Here is a 19,593-nt window from a genome sequence, read left to right as displayed (position 1 = left end):
CCACAATTGGGCCAGGTTATTCCTTTTAGCACCAACAGCCCACAGATCAGGACCCCAGAGTAACTGCACTGCAGAGCTCCATTACAGGATGGGAAACTTGCCTGATACCAGCTCCGTCCCGATTTGACGATTTTTACTGCACAGAACGTATAGACACACAGAAGTCAGTGCTGTTGATATTTTCCATTGGTGATGTAAGCAAATTCTAATTTTACTCAGTGTCTGTGTTTTGATACTAAAAAAATAGATATAATCTAAATGTTTAAATCCAGACTTCTGCTTGAGCAATTAAAGTTGTTACTGTAAAATTAGTTCATCCTCCTGAGGACACAACATTTATTCTTTTGAATAGAATACATTTTTCTATATTGCTGTTCATTTTGGACATGTAATGAGTATAAAGAGGATATCCTATGACCACATTCTTTTTTTTTTTTAGGTTTACTGCTAAATAATGGCTGCTAAATAAAGACTGCTCTATTGTCTCTAGAGGGTTCCGGGCCAATAGTAGAAATGGGGAAAGGAGAATGGAATAAGTGAGAAAACAGAGACCCCCGACTCCAGTGCTCTAACTTGTCGCTGTTATTCAGGGATGTCTGCAAGATGTTGTGGATATTGACAAGGCATGGAGATATATCTTAAATAACTTGTCATCGTAGGTTTTGTATTGTGTTTTGTTTTGACATAAGCCCAAATAATTGGATTATTTGGTTAGCAAATAATATGCAACCCAATTTTTAATTTTAAAAAACAATTCAGGGGGCCGTAAAAAGAGAATTTACATTGTTTGAGTTTGAAAATCCTAAATCGTACCCAAGAGTTACATTCATACCATAGATAGAAGGGTTTAAGCCTCAAAGCGTCTTAGAAACACAACCCCCTCAAAATGACAAAGGCTGTAAAGCACCTTGAAGACACAAACTAAAAGATAGCAAACTTTTTTGGGGTGATATTACTTTGTCCTCATACAGTCTTTAACGCACATTTAAGGCAGATCACACCCATGGTTTAGAACGAGGTCAGTCTTCCAGAAACTGGCATCAGTGAATGATCAAAAATGTAGAACCATTACCAACTTTGGAGGCAATACTTTGACCGACAAATCAGTTAGATTAAGCATGTTTGAAAAGCAGAAACTGAAAACATATAACAATAAGAAACTTACAATGTTATGTCTGTTTTTATCCAACAGCCCTCACCTCACAGTGTCCATGGAATATATTGCAGCCCAGCCGATGGAAACCCTATATTATTGACCGCGGGTTCTGACATGAAAATACGGTAAATTATTTCACAAAGATGGCTTACTTTTCCTACTCTAACTGTTTTACGTTAAGCAAACAGTCAGGGATTGGCTTAGTTGTGTTTGAGCCAGTAACCAATGGAAATATTGTAGACATTTTTCATCTCCACTTCCTGTGCCTCTATCAGCTGTGCTCTTATTCCTCTAATCGTCATGTATGGAACTACGGTTGTAGGTTACTTTGTTAGCCTTTTTCAGCCTACTACTATAGAGCCTACCACAAATTTATCCGGGTAGGTATAACATATTTACCTTCTATTGTCTACAACTACATCAACCCTTTCTTTTATAATTAATTTGTATATTGTTTTTTTATTTTGTATATGTACTTTAACTCGTTTTCAAATAGGTCTGGATTGAGAGCACAACTTTATGTTGACTTAATATAACCAATATTTAAACATACATATAGACTGATCTTTGGCTCCTCCCAAGAGGAGTGTTTATGTCAACTGCACACTGTTAGTTTTTGGGTGTTATGTAATATTATGTTATTACAATTTATGCAGTGCACATATACCCTAGGGTGTCTTGGTGCTATCTCATCACAAACGCCCTAATTATTAAAAATCCATTATAATTATTGTATCATTTAGCCTCGTATGACTTGCCTGCAATGCAGTTTATGACAAAATATCTCAAGAGTGCACTGCATCATCACACATTAAATTCTTCATCTCACATGTGCATTGTAAACACAAAGCAGTTCTTTTATGTTTTGTTTCTTCACTGTAGGTGGCTTTTTATGTATTAGTTTGAACTCTCATGGCCACCCTGTTGTGCTATCCCTCGCTAGATCAGGACAGCCTAACCCTAAGGTGACTTCCCTGATCTCCCAAGACTTGGCCATCCTGAGACTCCACTTCTTGTATGAAAGGTAGAATGCTGTGTGTAATACTGTGATTATTACTAGTATGACATTATTATCTGTTCAAACCATTTACTGGCGTAACAACTGAGGGCCAGATGTACAACCCTATTTTGCATGCACAAACGGGTTTGCGACCCGTTTTCGCATGCAAAATGTGAAAGGGCTATGTACAATTCCTAAATAGCGAGTCACAATTAATTTGCGACTCACTATTTAGGAATTGCGAGTCTCAATTAGGAAGAGGTGTTCCCTTCCTAATTGCGTCCGCAAAACAAAGTACAAATGTTTTGTGACTGCAGTTGCAGTCGCAAAACACTTGCAAATTACCACTCTCTTCAAGAGGGTGGTAATGCTGTTGCAATTTGGAAAGGGTCCCCACAGGACCCCTTCCACTGTGTGACTGTCTCTAAAAATAATTTTTAAGGGCAAGCAGTGGTCCCAGGGACCACTACCTGCCCTTTAAAAATGAAACGAAAACGTTTCATTTTTTTTTTTTTAAATGCATCCCGTTTTCCTTTAAGGAAAACAAGCTGCATTTTTAAAAACACTGCTTTATTTAAAAGCATTCCCAGACATGGTGGTCTGCTGAGCCCAGCAGGCCACCATACCTGGGAGGGCCTGTCATTCCCAATAGGCTAGCAAATTGCGAGAGGCTTATAAATATTAATGAGCCTTGCAATTTGTGACCCCATTGGAAATCGCAAACAGTGTTAAACACACTGCTGTACATGGCAAATTGCACCTCTCTAATTGCGACTCGCAATTTGCGAGGCGCAATTTTGCTTTTCGTACATCTGGCCCCTAAACTGTTATGGGTTTGTGCTGAAGCATCAACTTTGTGACCTTGGGTGCTATTCCAACCACTAGGAAGCGACTTGAGCTGGGGCTGGGATCCTCCACCTGAAAGCAGTAGACACCCACAACATAGAAAAGCTACTTCAGTAACAGGTGCCATATATACTGATTACAATAAACATATGTATATTTATATAACATAGTATTTTTTCACTGTCAAAGGCAAAAAACAATAAGATAACACAAGTCCTAAGTTCTTACTTTCAGGCATGGTTACGTTTTTGGTTCCCAAAATCCTACTGCAGGGAAGGCTAGATGTAGTAGCTTGTCAAGGCTTGATATCTTCTCAGTGAGTTCCTATTGAAGCTCTTTTCTTCTCAGTAAAAAGCTTTAGGCAGAATCAATCTGGAAATCTTGCCTCCTGAGACTGTGCCCTCCCTGGGCAGCCTCAGTATTTTGTCTCCATCCTCTGGAGGTGTAAGAATTACTAAGTGCCAGATTTCTTCAACTCCATAGAAAATTCCTCTTGTCCTGCACGCCTTAGGTGCTAAAGGCAGGCTGTTAGTCACCAGGTCTCATCCAGCCAGGGCTCGTGCAGGGCTCATCCTATCTTAAATAGTCAGCTAGCCCTTCTTGGAGTCAGAAGCCCTCTTTGTGTCCTTGCAATAATAGGTGAGCCAATTAATCCTTGAAGACCGGTTCCAGTCCCTGGTTTCCAGCAGAAGTCAGGAATGCTTGGGCCACCTTTCTTCTTCCTTTTAGATAGGCTTGTTCCGCCTGCCCTGCTTGGTTCCGCAGGGATCCTTTCTCACCCCCACTCTTTTTAATATATACGTCACTGATCTGGGTCCTCTGGTCGAATCCTTCGGGTTCTCCCTTGCATCCTATGCGGATGATACGCAAATTGTGTTATCAGCCTCCAACGATGCCAATCACACGTGTCTTCGCAGCCACGATTGCATGAAATCTATCTATGGCTGCATGAACAAACACTGCCTTAAGCTCAGTGCTTGAAAAACCGATGTGATTTTACTCTGCAATAATCCCAACTTCTGGACTGCTCCTTGCTGGCCAGCTGTCATGGGCCCCCTTCCTGCTTCCACCAAGAAAGCCAAGAGTTTAGTTGTCCTGATTGACGATCGTTTATTCCTAGGCAATCAAATCAATTCAGTGGTCTCCTCTTCGAATAATACTTTGAGAACTCTTAATCAAATATTCATCCTTCTGCCCATCTCAGTCCAGAAATGAGTTATTTCCGCTCTGGTATTGTCCAAGACCGACTACTGCAACGGCCTCTACATTGGCCTACAAGATCAATATCTGAACAAATTGCAAATTCTTCCAAATTCAGCAGCCAGGCTACTATTGGATTTGCCTAGGCCCCACTCTGTTTCTTCTGCTCGTAAGGATCTTCACTGGCTTAGAGTCAAAAACAGAATCAGGTTTAAGGCCCTCTGTCTGACATATCAAGACCTCCACAACTCAGGACCTTCCTTTCTGAAGAAAGCCTTATCATGGTATATTCCAACAAGAAACCTAAGATCAGCAGGCTCCTTCAGAATAAATCCTATCTGATTTTAAAAAATCTTAATGGGGTGGTAGCAGCTTTGCGGTCAGAGCAGCCACATCCTGGAATCTCCTTCCACTGAATCTTAGGTCAGCTCCTTTCCTGCCCCAGTTCAGGAAACGTTTGAAAACTTTGCTCTTCAATCAGTAGGTCGTCTCTTCTGCCTATCGGTGCTTATAAATTCAGCACCAAGACACCTTCGGGTATACGCTGCGCTTTAAAAATGGCTTTACATAACATAACATAGAGTCCAATTTTTTCATGTGTAGTCTTCCTAGGTCCAGAAGTATTCAGAGCAGATGGTGGTGAGGTGCCAGATGAATCCTTAGCATTAGCCAGTGTTGGGATCACTGGTTACAGTTCTTTTTTGGGATCTCAAACGAAGATCTGTGAAAGCTTTGCTTTGTGTTGTCAGCTCTAACTATGCTACTCACAAACAGCTGATCATTGTTAAGCGGCCGCTGTTATCACCATGTCTGTCTACCTGTTGCTTGAGGCCGAGCCATTCTTCTGAAGAGGAAGATTACTAACAGCCAGCCAGGGATGCATATCAGTCTCTGGAGTGGAGCTATGAGTCCGATCATTCAATATCAGTTTAACACTATAAAGCACAATTTACAATTGGATAAAGCTGCTTTTCCACTGAAGTTATCAAAAATATACTTTCACCATTATATTACATTTGATTTTTAAATTAAATAGAGAATAACTTTTAATGACCACACTAGAGTTTTCCCAAGCCAAGAAATGAAAAAAGTTATTTTTATTTATGACAACGCCTGTTCATGGATTATTTAGATTTACTTACATAGTGACAAATAGAGTGTTATCAAATATCTAACCTGGCCCACTTTTATACATTAAGCACCCAGCCCTATGAGCTTACTGGGCACGCTTTACAGATGACTTGCTAATCTATAAAAGTATTTTTTCTACTTGGCAAAGTCCGTTTTCTTTGTCATGTATCACTGGAGTTATTTTAAACAGCAGCCCAGCCAGAACATAAGTGCGCTGTTTTGTGCATTAATTTTTTTTGCCACTTGTGGGTAATTAAACTACACACTGCAGCCAAGATATGACATTTAATGTTCATACCACTAAAATAACCCAATTGGGTCAAGTTCATTTTGCAGCCAAAATGTATCTCCATTAGGAGATTGAGAATCACTTACAGGCCTATGACAATGAAGAATGAAAACTAGACTCCTTGGGGCAGTTGAAAAAACACGGAGGCCGAGGAAAGGCACTGAGCTGGCTTAAATAGCCATGATTCCACTCATCTTTTGTTCCTTATTTCATTCAACCCCCTGGCATCTGGTAACATTCCCTCTCTCCCAGGCATTTTCAGTATTTGAAAAAAGCAAATGTAGAAATTGAGGCTGATGCCCTCATTGCTGGTGACCTAGACCTTGGAGACGCCAAAGGGGTGCTGACGTGAATGTTTGTCAGAGCAGCTCTAAATGTAGAAAGTCTTTTCATGATGTCTCTTATTTCCCCTTCCCTTATTCCTCACCATACTGCTCTGTGATGTGTGTCTACTTTGAAAAAATATCAAGAGTATATTTTAGGCTTTTAATTTCAGTTTTGCTTTTTTCTTAATAGGTTCTGGGATTTAGTGTGCCCTGAGAGATCGTACATTGTTGCTGGTACTGGAACCCACTCCTCACCAGTATCGTACTACAAAAAGATCATTGATGGCACAGAGGTTGTCCAGGTAATTTGTTATAATTTGTTTTCTTGCAGCAATGCATGTCTAACACTTTACACTAAGAGAGGCTTCATGCTTTGTTAGTAGAATCTACAATTCCCCATACTCCAGGTTTTAGTACTTTTTGTAGGACTAACTCGAAATTGCATGTTAAATTTGTGCATTGTTTAAGCTTTCTGAGTTCCTCCTAGGAAAGCTAAAGGTGACATCCATGTACCTCCCTGAGAAGGCCTTTCTTATACCAACTGTTACGACTTGTGAGGGGGTATTTGCTCCTTTTTTTTACCTCCCCCAAAACACCTACACATCTAAATAGGGCAACCCACACAGGGAGAAGTGTGAGCATCATTCTGGCAGAAACCTCTTGATTGCTGTATCAGGGGTTGTATCTAGGGAGAGGCCTTTGTTTTGCTGTTGAAATCACCTGTTCTTTGCTCCTGTGCTCCTTGTCTATAATATAGCCTACTTCACCTCAGCTATCTTTAAGTCCCCCATTTGTTTTCATTGCGCCATTACTTTGAGAAGAACACATTGCGTTGAACCTAAATACCTACCTCCATCAGTTCTAAGCCTGCCTTGAGAGATAATTTTAAGATGTACTTCAGCTACCATAAAGTAGTGTAGGAAATACTGTAGTTTTATTTTTTTGGTACATCAAGAGAAGATTGTTTCAACAAACAAAAACTTCAATAATGCCTCTACATATACTCATATGGTCAGAGAGCTAGAAGGAGCTCCTTTTGTGGAGCACATGTTAGTCAATTTTAATAAACATGTAGTACGTCGATATAAAGGGGATAATGAGATTATTGCTTGTTTTAAAGATATTAAATCAAACTGCATGCGTATTTGGAAGGGGGACATCAAGATTTGCTGTGAGATAACTAAGAAAATGGAAGCACGCTTGTTTCAAAATAAAAACATGTTTAAGAAGTATTGTCCGGATAACATGGGCAAAACATTTAAAAGAAGCCTGTTCCCAGGGGAGGTTGGAATTAAAAAGTATAGCCATTGAAGTAGCCATTGAGGTAGGACTCCTATCAAGGTAATGGCATGTCTAATTATCAGTATCATAGTCAGCTTTATTGTAGGGTGATATCAATATATAAAAAATGCTATTGATGGAAGTGCTTGAATAACTCGGAATCACTGGCTCACTAAGGTCATTTGAATAGCTGTTTGTGGCATGGTATGCCATATGTAGATCCCCAGCAGACTGTAGATGTAAGTTGCATCTTGGTGACAAAGCCCAATTAGACCGAGAATTGTCTGGTCTTGCCTGTGTTCCTGCCTGGGGGAGATATCATTTAACAGATCAGACTGTAGGGCCCTTTTTAGGTCTCGCCTGAGCCAGCGCGTGCGCTGCTCTGGCGAGCCATTTAGTAAGAGCGGCTTTTGGAAGTGCTTCCAAAGCAGCCAAGCGGCCACCAGCTTGCGATTACACGCACAAGCGCGCGCCTCGGTCCGCCTCTGCTTTCACTTTTGGCGCCGCGCGCGCGATGCTGCATCTGCTTTCACTTTTGGCGCCGCGTGCGCGACGCTGCATCTGCTTACACTTTTTCCATATTGCCACCCCCTCCAAACGTGCATGTGCTCTCCTTGAACCGAATCCACCAGCAGGTCTGTTGCTTTCCCTACTCATCCATGTCCCCTCAAACGCCCTAATCCTTATGTGTGTGTTTTTTAAAAATTTCCTTTCTGAACAAGGGCGCACACGCGCACACAACTCCCGCTTCTCCCCCTCCCCCACCACCGGTGGGGGAGAGTTGCCTGTGCTTCAACCAGCGGTGGCGTGTTCTTGCGGTGAGCACCGCTTTTTACTTGCTCGTCACTCCCGTGGGCCGTGCTGTGACTACTCTGCAGCTTGGCCTTTGTCTCACTCTCGCGTCCTCGCGCAGCTCTCTGCCTTCAGTGCTCACCTACCACTCTCCCTTTTACTCTGGTTCTCGGCCCGTTACCAGCATCTCATCTGCTGTGTTTCCGTTTGTTGATCGGGCGCCAATCTCGTTCACAGCAGCCCTTCCTGTGCGCCAGCCCGCTACTACACTGCTTCACCATGTGCGCGACGCTGCATCTGCTTACACTTTTTCCATATTGCCGCCCCCTCCAAACGTGCATGTGCTCTCCTCCACCCGAATACACCAACAGGTCTGTTGCTTTCCCTACTCATCCATGTAAGGGCTGCTAGCATTTCAGACACACAGAGCCAGGGATGGTTTTTAGGCATTGCAGATGGGCCTCAGACTTTCACACTGCCATCTGAAGATGTCACTGGCGACAGACTGCATTTCCACACCGCACATACTTGACCATCTGTGTGACCAGAGACATGATGTGAATACATGAAATTCACATCTCAGCAGTGAGCACTGAGATTTGAGATGCCACCAATTATTTGAGGCCAAGTCCAGTGTTTCTTACTGTGGTGCTGCCCTTGCACTACTTGCCACATTTGAAACTGCAAACAAGCATTGGCATAGCCAATAGGTCTCGCCTTTGGGAACTTAAAAGTGTTTAACCATGCAACAGTTAATGTTGTTGCACCAAGGATATTGTGCTGCATAACTAAATACTTATAAGGTCCCAAAAGCGAGACCTATTGGCTATGCCAATGCTTGTTATTGTTGGTTTGTAAAGGTTGCAGGTGGAAGATACTTCTGCAGAAAAAGTGTGCCACTTGGAAAAAAAGTAACAGAGCACTTGGTCATTAGTTCAGAAAATATTTTGTGCTGGAGACTAGGCGACAATGGAAAGCATCACGTTGGGTAAATCTATTCAACTGAGAACCACTTCATAGTATGGCACACTGACTCCATGCAGAGTATTTCCAGCGTCCTTGTTTTTTTCCAGTCTCACCATTAAATACCCTTGAAATCCCTCCATTAGCCAATATTAACAGAGCAAGTCCAAGAACTTATTCTTTGTGCCCAATTAACATCAGCATCTCAGACACTTTTCAGTATGGTTTTTGTACCAATAATATATGAAAACTAAAGATGAATTGCTAAAATCATTTTCTGTGTTCAATTGGAGATTGCATATATGAATAGGTGTCTCTTCTTTAAGGTGGTTCCACTTTAAGGTCACAAGCCCAGTTACCACAAAGCTGCACTACCTCACTTCTACTTTCCACTGGGCCCGAGTGGCACCCTGAACATTGAGGCTGTTCTCTAGACATTCTTCTTCATTTAGAGTTATGTTTTTTTAATGCATTTTTCTTTAGGTCCTTTTTTGTTTAAACATCAAGAGAAGGCGTAATTCTTCTCTTACTGAAAAGGCACCCTAGTTTAAAAAACAAAAATTGTGGTAGGTAGAAAGATTGCAGGTATAATCAGCATGTAAGATGTCATCATTTTTGTGTCAGCACACTGTGATGTGAGCAGACATTACAGGGGGATAAGTGTTCGAGAACTCTGAAAGAAAGAAAAGTAGGTTCTGGCAGACCTAAATGGGCCTTCTTTCTCTTGGAACGGACATTGCTTCTGGCAGCTAATTAGTGGGTATTTTGGGTAAACCTCTAAAAGGAAGGGAGAAAAACTAACTGATGAATGATTCATATCCTTAGTCAGTTTCCTCCGAGACTTCCTTAGATACCCAGCATGGTCCCTCTGAGGTGGAAACCTAAGCCATCATCTAGTTCCAGTTTTGATATCGAGGCCACCTTCAACATCAAGGGATTCATCAACATCCCTTTCAAAGCTGGGATTCATCAACACCACTTTCTAAGCTGCTCAAAGTCAATAAGATGCTTGATGCTGAATACAGCAATTTCAGTATACTCTCACTTTGAGCTCCAGTGCCTCTGGGTATCATATGTGACACTCTTGAGTAGCAGACGTTTGACCTAGATGCCATAGAGCTCTTCCCAATTTATTGGGAAGATGCCTGATCCCAGACAAAACCAAAACCACATGCCTCAACCAACCCCGGCCCACAGGTTATCTTAGGAGTAGGACATTCACTCACATCAGGTCTTGGTTCAATCTCTAATTCACATTTTGGTGATCAGCAATCCTTCTCTCCGGCAAACAGTGGTACGCTATCCACATTTTGTCAGTAGGTTTTCAGATCAGGAAGCCAGCACACTCAATATGTTATCTATTTGTTCAAACACCAGGCGCTTTAACTTACGGCTGCACTTAAAAAGAACAAGTACTGAGATCAGGTTCACCATACACCATTCCTCTTCACAAAGACTGAAGTTAAGAAACAAAAGGGCTGTTAAGTGCTCCAGCCATGCTTGGCTCAAGCTGTCGAACAGTAAGGCATATATAGCCGAACACTTTGTGAGTAGTTGGGAAACCTGATCCACCCCCTTCCATCAGACACAAGGTGCAAAAGCTGTTGGCAGAGGGACATGTGTTCTCTCGGCATGCGAGGAGAGCTTCAGCAGACCTGCAGTGAGAGGAAAAGTTGTCTTTTTATATTCAGAAGACCGAATCGCTTAAATCTCCTACTGAACTATTCAAAGTGATCAATCTGCTATCCTCTCCGCTTGCCCCATTATACAACAATAGCTCGCAGGATTTTTGTGCTAGGATGGCCAAATACTTCTCCGCTAAAATTTGTGAGATCCACACCTCTCTGGAAAACCTAAACTCTGAACTTCCTAGCAAGGCCCAAAAGATTAATTCTCCACTTCATAGCGCTCTCAATATTGGAAAGAGAGATACTGCCCTAGCTGCCTTCCTCCCTCTGTTTTATGAACAGACCGATCAGCTCCTAGGGCAAACTACATCGGGTTCCCCACTGGAACCATGCTGGCCGAAGCTTATGAAGCTTGGAAGGGAACTTATTTTTTCCCATTTAACGGCAGTTCTTAATAGGGTCATTTCCTCTGGATGGTACCCTTCTAGCTGGAAAACAACGATCGTTAAGCCTCTCTTAAAGAAAACAAACTTAGACCCATTGGAACCTAAAAACTATCGGCTTATTACCTTGATACCTGTTCCCATAAAGATCCCGGAGAAACATTTAAACACTCAGTTAAAGCACCTACTTGGAGCAACAGCACCTGCTCGACTCCTCTCAATATGGTTTCAGGAGTGGCCACGGCACTGAGACTGCGTTAATAGCTGCAGTAAACAGCATACGTACCAAGTAGATGCCGGGTACACCTCTTGGCTGATACTGCTGGACCTATCTGCAGCCTTTGATACCATCTTCCCAACAAGGCTGACTGTCCGTCTCCATGAAATTGGGGTATCAGACTCTGCCTTGGAGCTCCTGACCTCATTTCTGACAGATAGATCACAGAAGGTAAAAATGGACCATATCTACTTTCTGTGAAGTCCCACAGGACTCTTCTCTGAGTCCCACCATGTTTGATATATATGTTTCCCCGCTGGCTAAGGTGATAAGATCCTTTGGGTTGGATGTATTATCCTATGCTGATGACACAAAAATAATCATGTCCATAACAAAAAATATAGAGGCCTCTGCAGCTAATTTCAACATCTGCATGCAGGATGTTGCTTTCAGGATGGCAAACAACTTTCTCCGTCTCAATGCGCACAAAACTGAGGTTCTGGTCTTTGGCAACCAACAAAATATATGGACTCCCTCATGGTGGCCAGAAAGGCTTGGATCATGTCCTTGCCCTGTTACCTCGGCAAAGAATCTCGGTGTCATAGTCGACAATACGCTGTCTTTTGATCTCCAGGTCAACAGAACTGTTTCATCTTGTTTTTGGGTTATTAGGACCTTGAGGAAGATCATCCCATTTCTTTCTCTCTCATCACGAAAACACGCAGCTGTTGCCCTGATTTTGGACAGATTGTACCATTGTAATGCTCTTTATCTGGACATTAACAAGGGATCTATTCATAAGCTGGAGCTTGTCCGGAATGCCTCAGCTAGACTGATTTTGGACAATCCCAAATTTCATTCGATCTCAGCTGCTATTCGAAAACTGCATTGGCTTCCGACCGAGAAGCGAATATTGTTCAAGGCTCTATGTATTGTTCATAGGGCACTTCATAATGTAGGTCCAGAAGGAATCAAACACCTCTGCCAACGATACGTCCCTCCTAGACAGTTGAGATCGGCCAACACAAATTGGCTGGTTGTGCCCAGATTTAGAAGGGTAAGGTGAGGGAGGAAGAGCCTTTGCTGTGGCTGCATCTAAAGTCTAGAACACCTTACCAGTACAAAAGGGGGTGGTGATGGACGGAGCGTAAGAACCGATCAAACACTCACACCCAGTCAACAGATCTGGGTTTGATCCATCACCGTTCTTTAGCCCACTTTGCCACCCCAGTTCAGACATGGCCATATGCAAATCAGTCTGACCCTGTGCCTCATGGGAACAGTCCAGCCCGAACTGCTAAGCCATGCCTTCCCTGGACCGGAAACAAGCTTCCTAGGACCGGTTTCTGGCATTTCAGCCGTCTTCAGCCAGGCTTGCTTGAATCCAGAGGCAAAGTGAGCAAGGGACTCACGTCTGAGCATACCCTGCCAACTTATGGCGAACAAAGCAGTACAAAAGGGGGTGGTGATGGACGGAGCGTAAGAACCAATCAAACACTCACACCCAGTCAACAGATCTGGGTTTGATCCATCACCGTTCTTTAGCCCACTTTGCCACCCCAGTTCAGACATGGCCATATGCAAATCAGTCTGACCCTGTGCCTCATGGGAACAGTCCAGCCCGAACTGCTAAGCCATGCCTTCCCTGGACCGGAAACAAGCTTCCTAGGACCGGTTTCTGGCATTTCAGCCGTCTTCAGCCAGGCTTGCTTGAATCCAGAGGCAAAGTGAGCAAGGGACTCACGTCTGAGCATACCCTGCCAACTTATGGCGAACAAAGCAGTACAAAAGGGGGTGGTGATGGACCTTACCAACATCAATCTCCTGTCTTGATTCACACCCTCTCTTCTGCAAATTTTTAAAGACCTTGCTCTTTGCCCTCTGATTTCTTGAGAGGACAGAAACCTCCTTCCTCCTACCAGTGTTTCCGCTCTCAGCACCTTGACGGCTTTGAGCATTTGTTTGCGCTCTACTAGTCGATCATTCATTCATTCAGAGGTATTTAATGTGATTTTCTTAACTTTGTCTGACAGGACAGAGACTTGAAGCACATCAAATTTAATTGATTTTTGGAGCACAATAAATAAGTATAAAAATTCAGCCAAACACACTGTGATTGGTACAGTTGGGACAAATAATCATTTCTTTGAACCACCTTGAGTATAAGAAGCCAAGCACAACAAAGCTATCAAAAGGGTAAAACCCACCATAAGAGTCCTGTGAGTGACATAAATATCCCTCACTAAGTGGAAGAGGATCAGTACTCTTCCAGTACGTAGCCGAGACAAATCCCAGCTCAGACTACAAAATCTCAGTCACTGTTCCACGGTTCAGAACCACAATAAAAGTAAAGTACCCTAGTTCCTTTAGGTTTAAAAGGGCATTGCCAAAAATTCCTGTGTGCTGACATTGTAAGAAGAAACAGCCTGGAATGTCAAGCCATATGGTTGCAAGCAACATTAACACCTATTGCACCTGATTCATTTCCAGTACGAAATGTCTGTCACGTGCGGTGAGAGGTCACTGGAACAAGTACTAAATATAAATCAAAAAGACAGGTTTTCTTGGGAATGGCATTTTTGTAAGTTTATGATATGTTCTGCACATGGGATTTGTAAATTCGTTTATTTAGAAAGATAAGTTCACTATGCTGGTCTTGCAAATAAATATTTCCCACCATTCAGAAAGGGGATTGGATTGCCTGTGAACAGTTGATTTCCAGGTTCCTGCTTTTACATTTCAGTATGGCAGTCACACAAAGATGTTCTTGAGAATCCATAACTGGGGCTTGTGCATGCTGTTTGAGTTCATTCTTTCTTCCTGAAATCAGGCCCAAGGGGCTACTCCAAGTTCAAGGCAATGCTAACTGCTCATCTTACGAAGCAATGCTAGATAAATATCTGCTAACGTGAAAATGCTCTATTTGAAACTGTACAGAAATATTTCAGGTGCACAGCTCAACTTCGCCATCAGCTGGGTCTCTTGGTGACATGGGAGAAAGCTTCTCTGAACCCTTCAAAGAAAGAGTCATTTTTAAGACCCACTGTGGACATAGAAGCATAAAAGGTCTTTTTTTAATTGTATTTGTTTTTCTTTATTATCATTAGTAAATATAACAAATCGAGTGATACATCATCATGATTAATACAGTCATTTGCCAACGTAACATACCAAGCGTTATCAATGTACATTCAAAGTTATAAATGAAATATGTTCGGATCAGATCTCTTATAATACAATTCGCAAAATGTAGCCTCCCCCCCCCTAAATGGACCCCCAATGGGGACCACACCGTCGACATTTTAGTCGCTCAAGTCTGGTTCTGAGTCCTCGGGTGGAGGTGCACATATGTTTCCCCGAAAAGTGTTCCAGTTTCCCCACACACGTGTCCACTTTCGGGGGCATCCTCTATTAATAAAAACTGCCTTTTCTGCCACCATGGCGCTATCAAGGTCTCGGCACCATTGCTGATGGGAGGGGACCGTCGGTGCTCCCCAGTGTTGTGCAATGTTTCGCTTGGCTAATGCGATGGTCAGTGTTACCCATTCCTGCGCTGCTTGGTTGAGATCCGTTGGCTCCTACACATTAAGTAGGCATCTCCGTGGCTCAGGGGGGACATCAACCCCGCAGACCTGGGTTATTGTGGCCATCACCGCCCTCCAATATTGTTGAATGTTGGGACAGTCCCAGATAGTGTGGTAGAATGTACCTATAGGCCCACAGCCCCTAAGGCAAAGCGGCGTGTCCGCCTTCCCTATTTTGTAAAGTGTCGATCTTGTGAAGTATGTTCTATGCAGTATTTTGAGCTGCACAAGCTTTAGTCTGGAGGGGGTTGCCACCTCTCGTGGAGACGCCAGCGCCTCCTGCCAATCTTGCTCGTCCATCTCACCCATCTCCGCCTGCCATCTCTCCCTAAGGGTCTGTGTGGGGTCTTTCTGGTTGTTAACCAGTTTCCGTTATGTTAATGAGAACTTTTTTGGTTAGAGAGTCGGTTAGCAAACGGTCCTCCAGAGGTGAGGACTCGGATAGATCGCTTCCCGGAGGTATGGCCCTCGTAAGGGCATGTTTTATTTGCATGTATCTGTATTGCTCTGTCCCTGCCATTTGATACGTTGCTTGGAGTTGCGCAAAAGGGACCACCTACCCCTTTTTCCAAAGGTCGCCCACCCTTGAAATGCCTATAAGTTCCCACTGTGTAAAGCCTTTGCTCTTACGCAGCTTACCAAACCGGGGAGAGTCCCACAATGGTGTGTGTTGAGTTATCACCCCCTCCCAGCCCAGTGCCCGCTGCGCCTTAAACCAAACCTGCACCGTGTGGGCCGTGGGGCCGATCAACTTGTTTATCTTGGATTTATCATACAGGGCCCATGATTCCATTCGTACCCATCATATGTCTGTCCATACGTAGAGCCGGTTCGTCCTGGGGGGCGTGTAGCCATTGATTGATCACTATAAGTTGGGAGGCCCAATAATATAGGTTGATGTTTGGCAGCGCAATGCCACCGTCGTACCAGCTCCGTATCAGTTTACGCGCAGCTATACGATGAGGCTTCCCCTCCCATAGTAGGTGACCCACCTCCGCCGCAGTGGCTTTGAAATATGAGTCGGGTATTGGCATTTGTCCATTATTTTGTCCATTATTGGTCAATATTGTACAATAAATGTCTTACACTCCTCTGTGTTAGACCTAAGGCTGTTTGACCACACTTCCACTAATAGAGCACTTTGGGTTTTACATTGAGCCCTGTACACTTTTGGGGAACCCCTGGACTCTGTGCACGGTATGACCACCTAGTGGGCATACCATATACAGAGACAGCTTCCTACAGGTGTTAAATGTAATAAGATAGACACGTCACAGAACTGGTGGAAATAAAATTGTGCAATAAACCAAAATGTGAGAGCTGTAAACAGTTACAATTGCCAACCTTGCATTTAAGTTCACACATTTTCTGGACCAAGATTGGTTTAATAGGCATTGTTTTAAATCAGTATTGTATACACAGAAAATCATTATTCTCGGCTTCTTTGGTCTTATGTCTACATGATCTATTTGGCTGAGTTATAGCAGTGTACTTGGCTTGACCCGCTATATGAGCCCCATGCTCCCAAAATCTTCTGATATTTCTTGGGCTCCCTCTTCCTTCATATATGTACTTTTCATCCATGCTGATCTACATTGCTCTTCCAGTCCTATAATTCTCATGGTGTTGGTCCCCCCCTCCCACCCGCCCCCCAATAGTCCACCAAATTCTACCTCATTACTATCAAGCCCAAGTTACAAAACAGTTTCAGATACTTGAATGAGGTCTGTTCACCCTGTTCTCCCAGTGGAAACAGCTTCGCATTTGGTTCAATTTGGTTCTGTATAATTCCTGTTAGACATATTATTACTCCTTCCCAGAAGGGCTTCATTTGAGGACAGGCCCTTATTGTGTGTAGAGCAGTACCTGTTTGGCCACGTCTCTTAAGACACTCATCGCTATTAGATCTACCAAATCTTACCATTTGTCAAAAGGTCCTGTGCAGTATCTTTAGCGGTACCAAACTAAACTCTGCTCTTATGGCCAGCTCACTGGGCCACTCTAGTGCTTCTGCCCATTCCATATCCTCCAAATCTCCCAATCTAGAGGCCACTTCTCTCTTAGTTTATTCAGTGTGCTGGGTACATTGTTGATTATCTTCCTAAATACCATGAAAATTGCTTTTTCGGGTAGGGGCTCGGTCAGGATTCTATTGTCTAGTGAGGAGCTATCCTTTATCTGCAAAGTCTATCCCTCCTCTCCTAAAGTGCACTAAGTAGCAGATCTGTGCTGTATATTTCTGAACATTTCCATGTTTACCAATTCATAGTCCACCTTAAATGTTGTAATGGTGTCTTCATTTGTATTTGAACATACACATCCCGTAATTTGATTATACCTACTAGGTGCCATTTTTTTTTTTTTTTAAATCCCTCGGGTTTACCACTTCTCATAAATTATCATTATCCCAAAGGGGTGTTTCCTTAGTCAGGACTCCTTCCAATAAAGTATGTATCTATTGCCTTCCAGGCCCTTACCACTAACCACTTCTTTTCCAGTAGTCTCTCCAACCTCCCCTTCCTGTACAGTGCAGCCAGTGGGTTCGAGGTCCCAGCATTTTCCGAGTTATTGTAAGTGAAGGTTCATCCTGCGGAGCTAAGGCCCACTCATTAACCACTGTCAGGGTGCAGCTCAGTAATACATGGTATGGCTTCCAGAGCAATGCCCCCTTCATATTTGCTTCTAGCTAACTTCTTTATCAATGTATATGGTGGTGCTCCTTCCCATTGGAGTAATCGAACTATGTGGCTTGGTCTCTGAAAATCAATTTATGGTACTGGGTAGGCCTTTTTTTGGAGCACATATCCAAACTTTGGTAATGTGATCAGTTTGAATAAGTCTGTATAAGTGATAGTTTTCGTCTTTGTTTCACATGTTCACCTGAACGTATGGAGAAGGCAGTAGACATTGTGATTAAATAATTCAACGGGTTCTTTGGCTTTGAAAATACCCGGGGGTTTAAAGCCTTTCTGATTTACCTTTGCTAGACATGCAATGAGTCTGATCATAGTTTCAGGGGTCAGTGGGTATATTGCTCATCTCCCCTGTTAATCCAGACTACTTTCCAACCAGTTTAGAATGTCAGGAAACCAGGATGTAAATGTGGTTGGTGTAAGGAACATGTAATTGAGTTAGTACTAGGCAGCACACTGTACAGTTGTTTTAACATGCTTTACATTTTTGCTTTTTGAGAAACAAAAATAGTGATTTGCACATAATCACTTAAGATTTTCCTCATGTACCAAACAAGTCTCCATGTTCCAAGATCAGCAACTTGCAAGTTCAGTAGACCCATGATAATTCTAAACTTCATAAGCGTATGATAATTTCCATTGTAAAATATTTGTGACAGTGGGTTTTTAGTGGTCTCCATATCATTCATGGTATCTGATTCTACATGTTATAGCTATGCCCTGCTGTAATACAGTAGTGATCTGGTATGGAAGAGGCGAGAATACATGCACATGTCGTTGCATCAGGGCAGGGCCCTAATATTGTTGGCGTAGAAGTAAACCCCATTGAAGTAACACGTTTGATTTTTGTGTCATGAGTTGCTGTCAACTGGTCTCATTTTACAGTCTGTTCGCGGACACATTAGCCATGTTCTTTAGGGCGAACTTTCGTGCTGTTAGAAATAAGCTATCTGATTGTTATTTGCCTTCTTGTACAGGAAATTCAAAGCAAACCAAAACCCGGACCCACAGATGATACTCCACGAAGGGGCCCTGAGTCTCTGCCTGTTGGTCATCATGATATCATCACTGACATTGCCACCTTCCAGACAACACAAGGTTTCATAGTGACGGCTTCTAGAGATGGAATCGTGAAGGTGTGGAAGTGATCCTTGCACTGCATGTACTCTGAAGTTTGACCGAAAGGTCCTCGGTATTATACAAGACTTTGCAACAAAGCAACAAGCTGAATCCATGGAGAACACAGCGGAGAACTGTTCACAAACAGCAAAGATATTGGACAGTTGCTGGAAGGACCTTTCCTCATTCCCAATATTCCCTGGAAACTGCTTGTCCGCTTTAATAGGGTGATCAACACAAAAGCAGAAGCTAGTAAATTCTCTTGTTTGTTCTGGAGAATGTGCTTATAACATTGAGGCATTACTAGTTCCAACTTGGTGTTGAAATATTTAGCCCTGCTGAAAAGAGCACTTTATTATTGGACTTCCTGGTCCAGAAAGATTAGCTACCAAACTTATTCAGAATTGTGTTGAATATGCCAAGCTTGCACAACGACAAAGAAAGTTGTACATTTGTGTTGCTGATAAAAATGATTCCTTTTGTGGTTTGTCTGAAATTGAAGCTCTGGGTGTGTGTTACTAATGTGAAAATGCACTGTCTGCTAAGATAAGGTTTGATTCCGAAATATGTTTGTAATTTCTCTCTTAATGGCTTATTTTTTCAAAGAGAACAAAAAATACCATTTAGAAAATTGAGACTTTTTGCGCTTATGTCCACCTGATATATTAAGGAAAATATATTAAACTCAGGCAGTTTGACTCTCAGAGGTGGTCTTATCTCATTTCTTAATTTCTAATGAGCAGTTATAAGAGCCAGCATACCAGGAGGCCGATTTTAAAACATCTAAAAATATGTTAGGACCCTGCTCAAGTTTTAATGACCAAAAGCTGACCTAGCAGCACTTGACGTACATAAAAGGCAGTTTGCAAATTGTGTATTATAATTACATTTAAAGGCATTCTTTTTTTGTTATTTATGAAATTAT

General features: G+C 42.6%; 1 protein-coding gene across 2 annotated transcripts in view; it reads left to right on the top strand.

Annotated features, from left to right (window-relative positions):
• Positions 1–19,372, top strand: part of PIK3R4 (phosphoinositide-3-kinase regulatory subunit 4) — a 188,811-nt gene extending 169,439 nt beyond the window's left edge. For both annotated transcript variants that reach the window (XM_085630648.1, XM_085630647.1), the window contains 3 exons: positions 1,193–1,281; positions 6,139–6,250; positions 18,527–19,372. In XM_085630648.1, coding sequence (XP_085486774.1) covers positions 1,193–1,281; positions 6,139–6,250; positions 18,527–18,697 — 372 coding nt within the window. In that variant the 3' untranslated portion in view covers positions 18,698–19,372. The remainder of the gene's footprint in view (positions 1–1,192; positions 1,282–6,138; positions 6,251–18,526) is intronic.
• The last annotated feature ends 221 nt before the right edge of the window (positions 19,373–19,593 follow it).

Source organism: Triturus cristatus, chromosome 10 (assembly GCF_964204655.1).
Source record: "Triturus cristatus chromosome 10, aTriCri1.1, whole genome shotgun sequence".
Lineage (NCBI taxonomy): Eukaryota > Metazoa > Chordata > Amphibia > Caudata > Salamandridae > Triturus > Triturus cristatus.
Note: the sequence above shows the minus strand (reverse complement) of the source record. Positions and strands in the feature narration are given on the sequence as shown.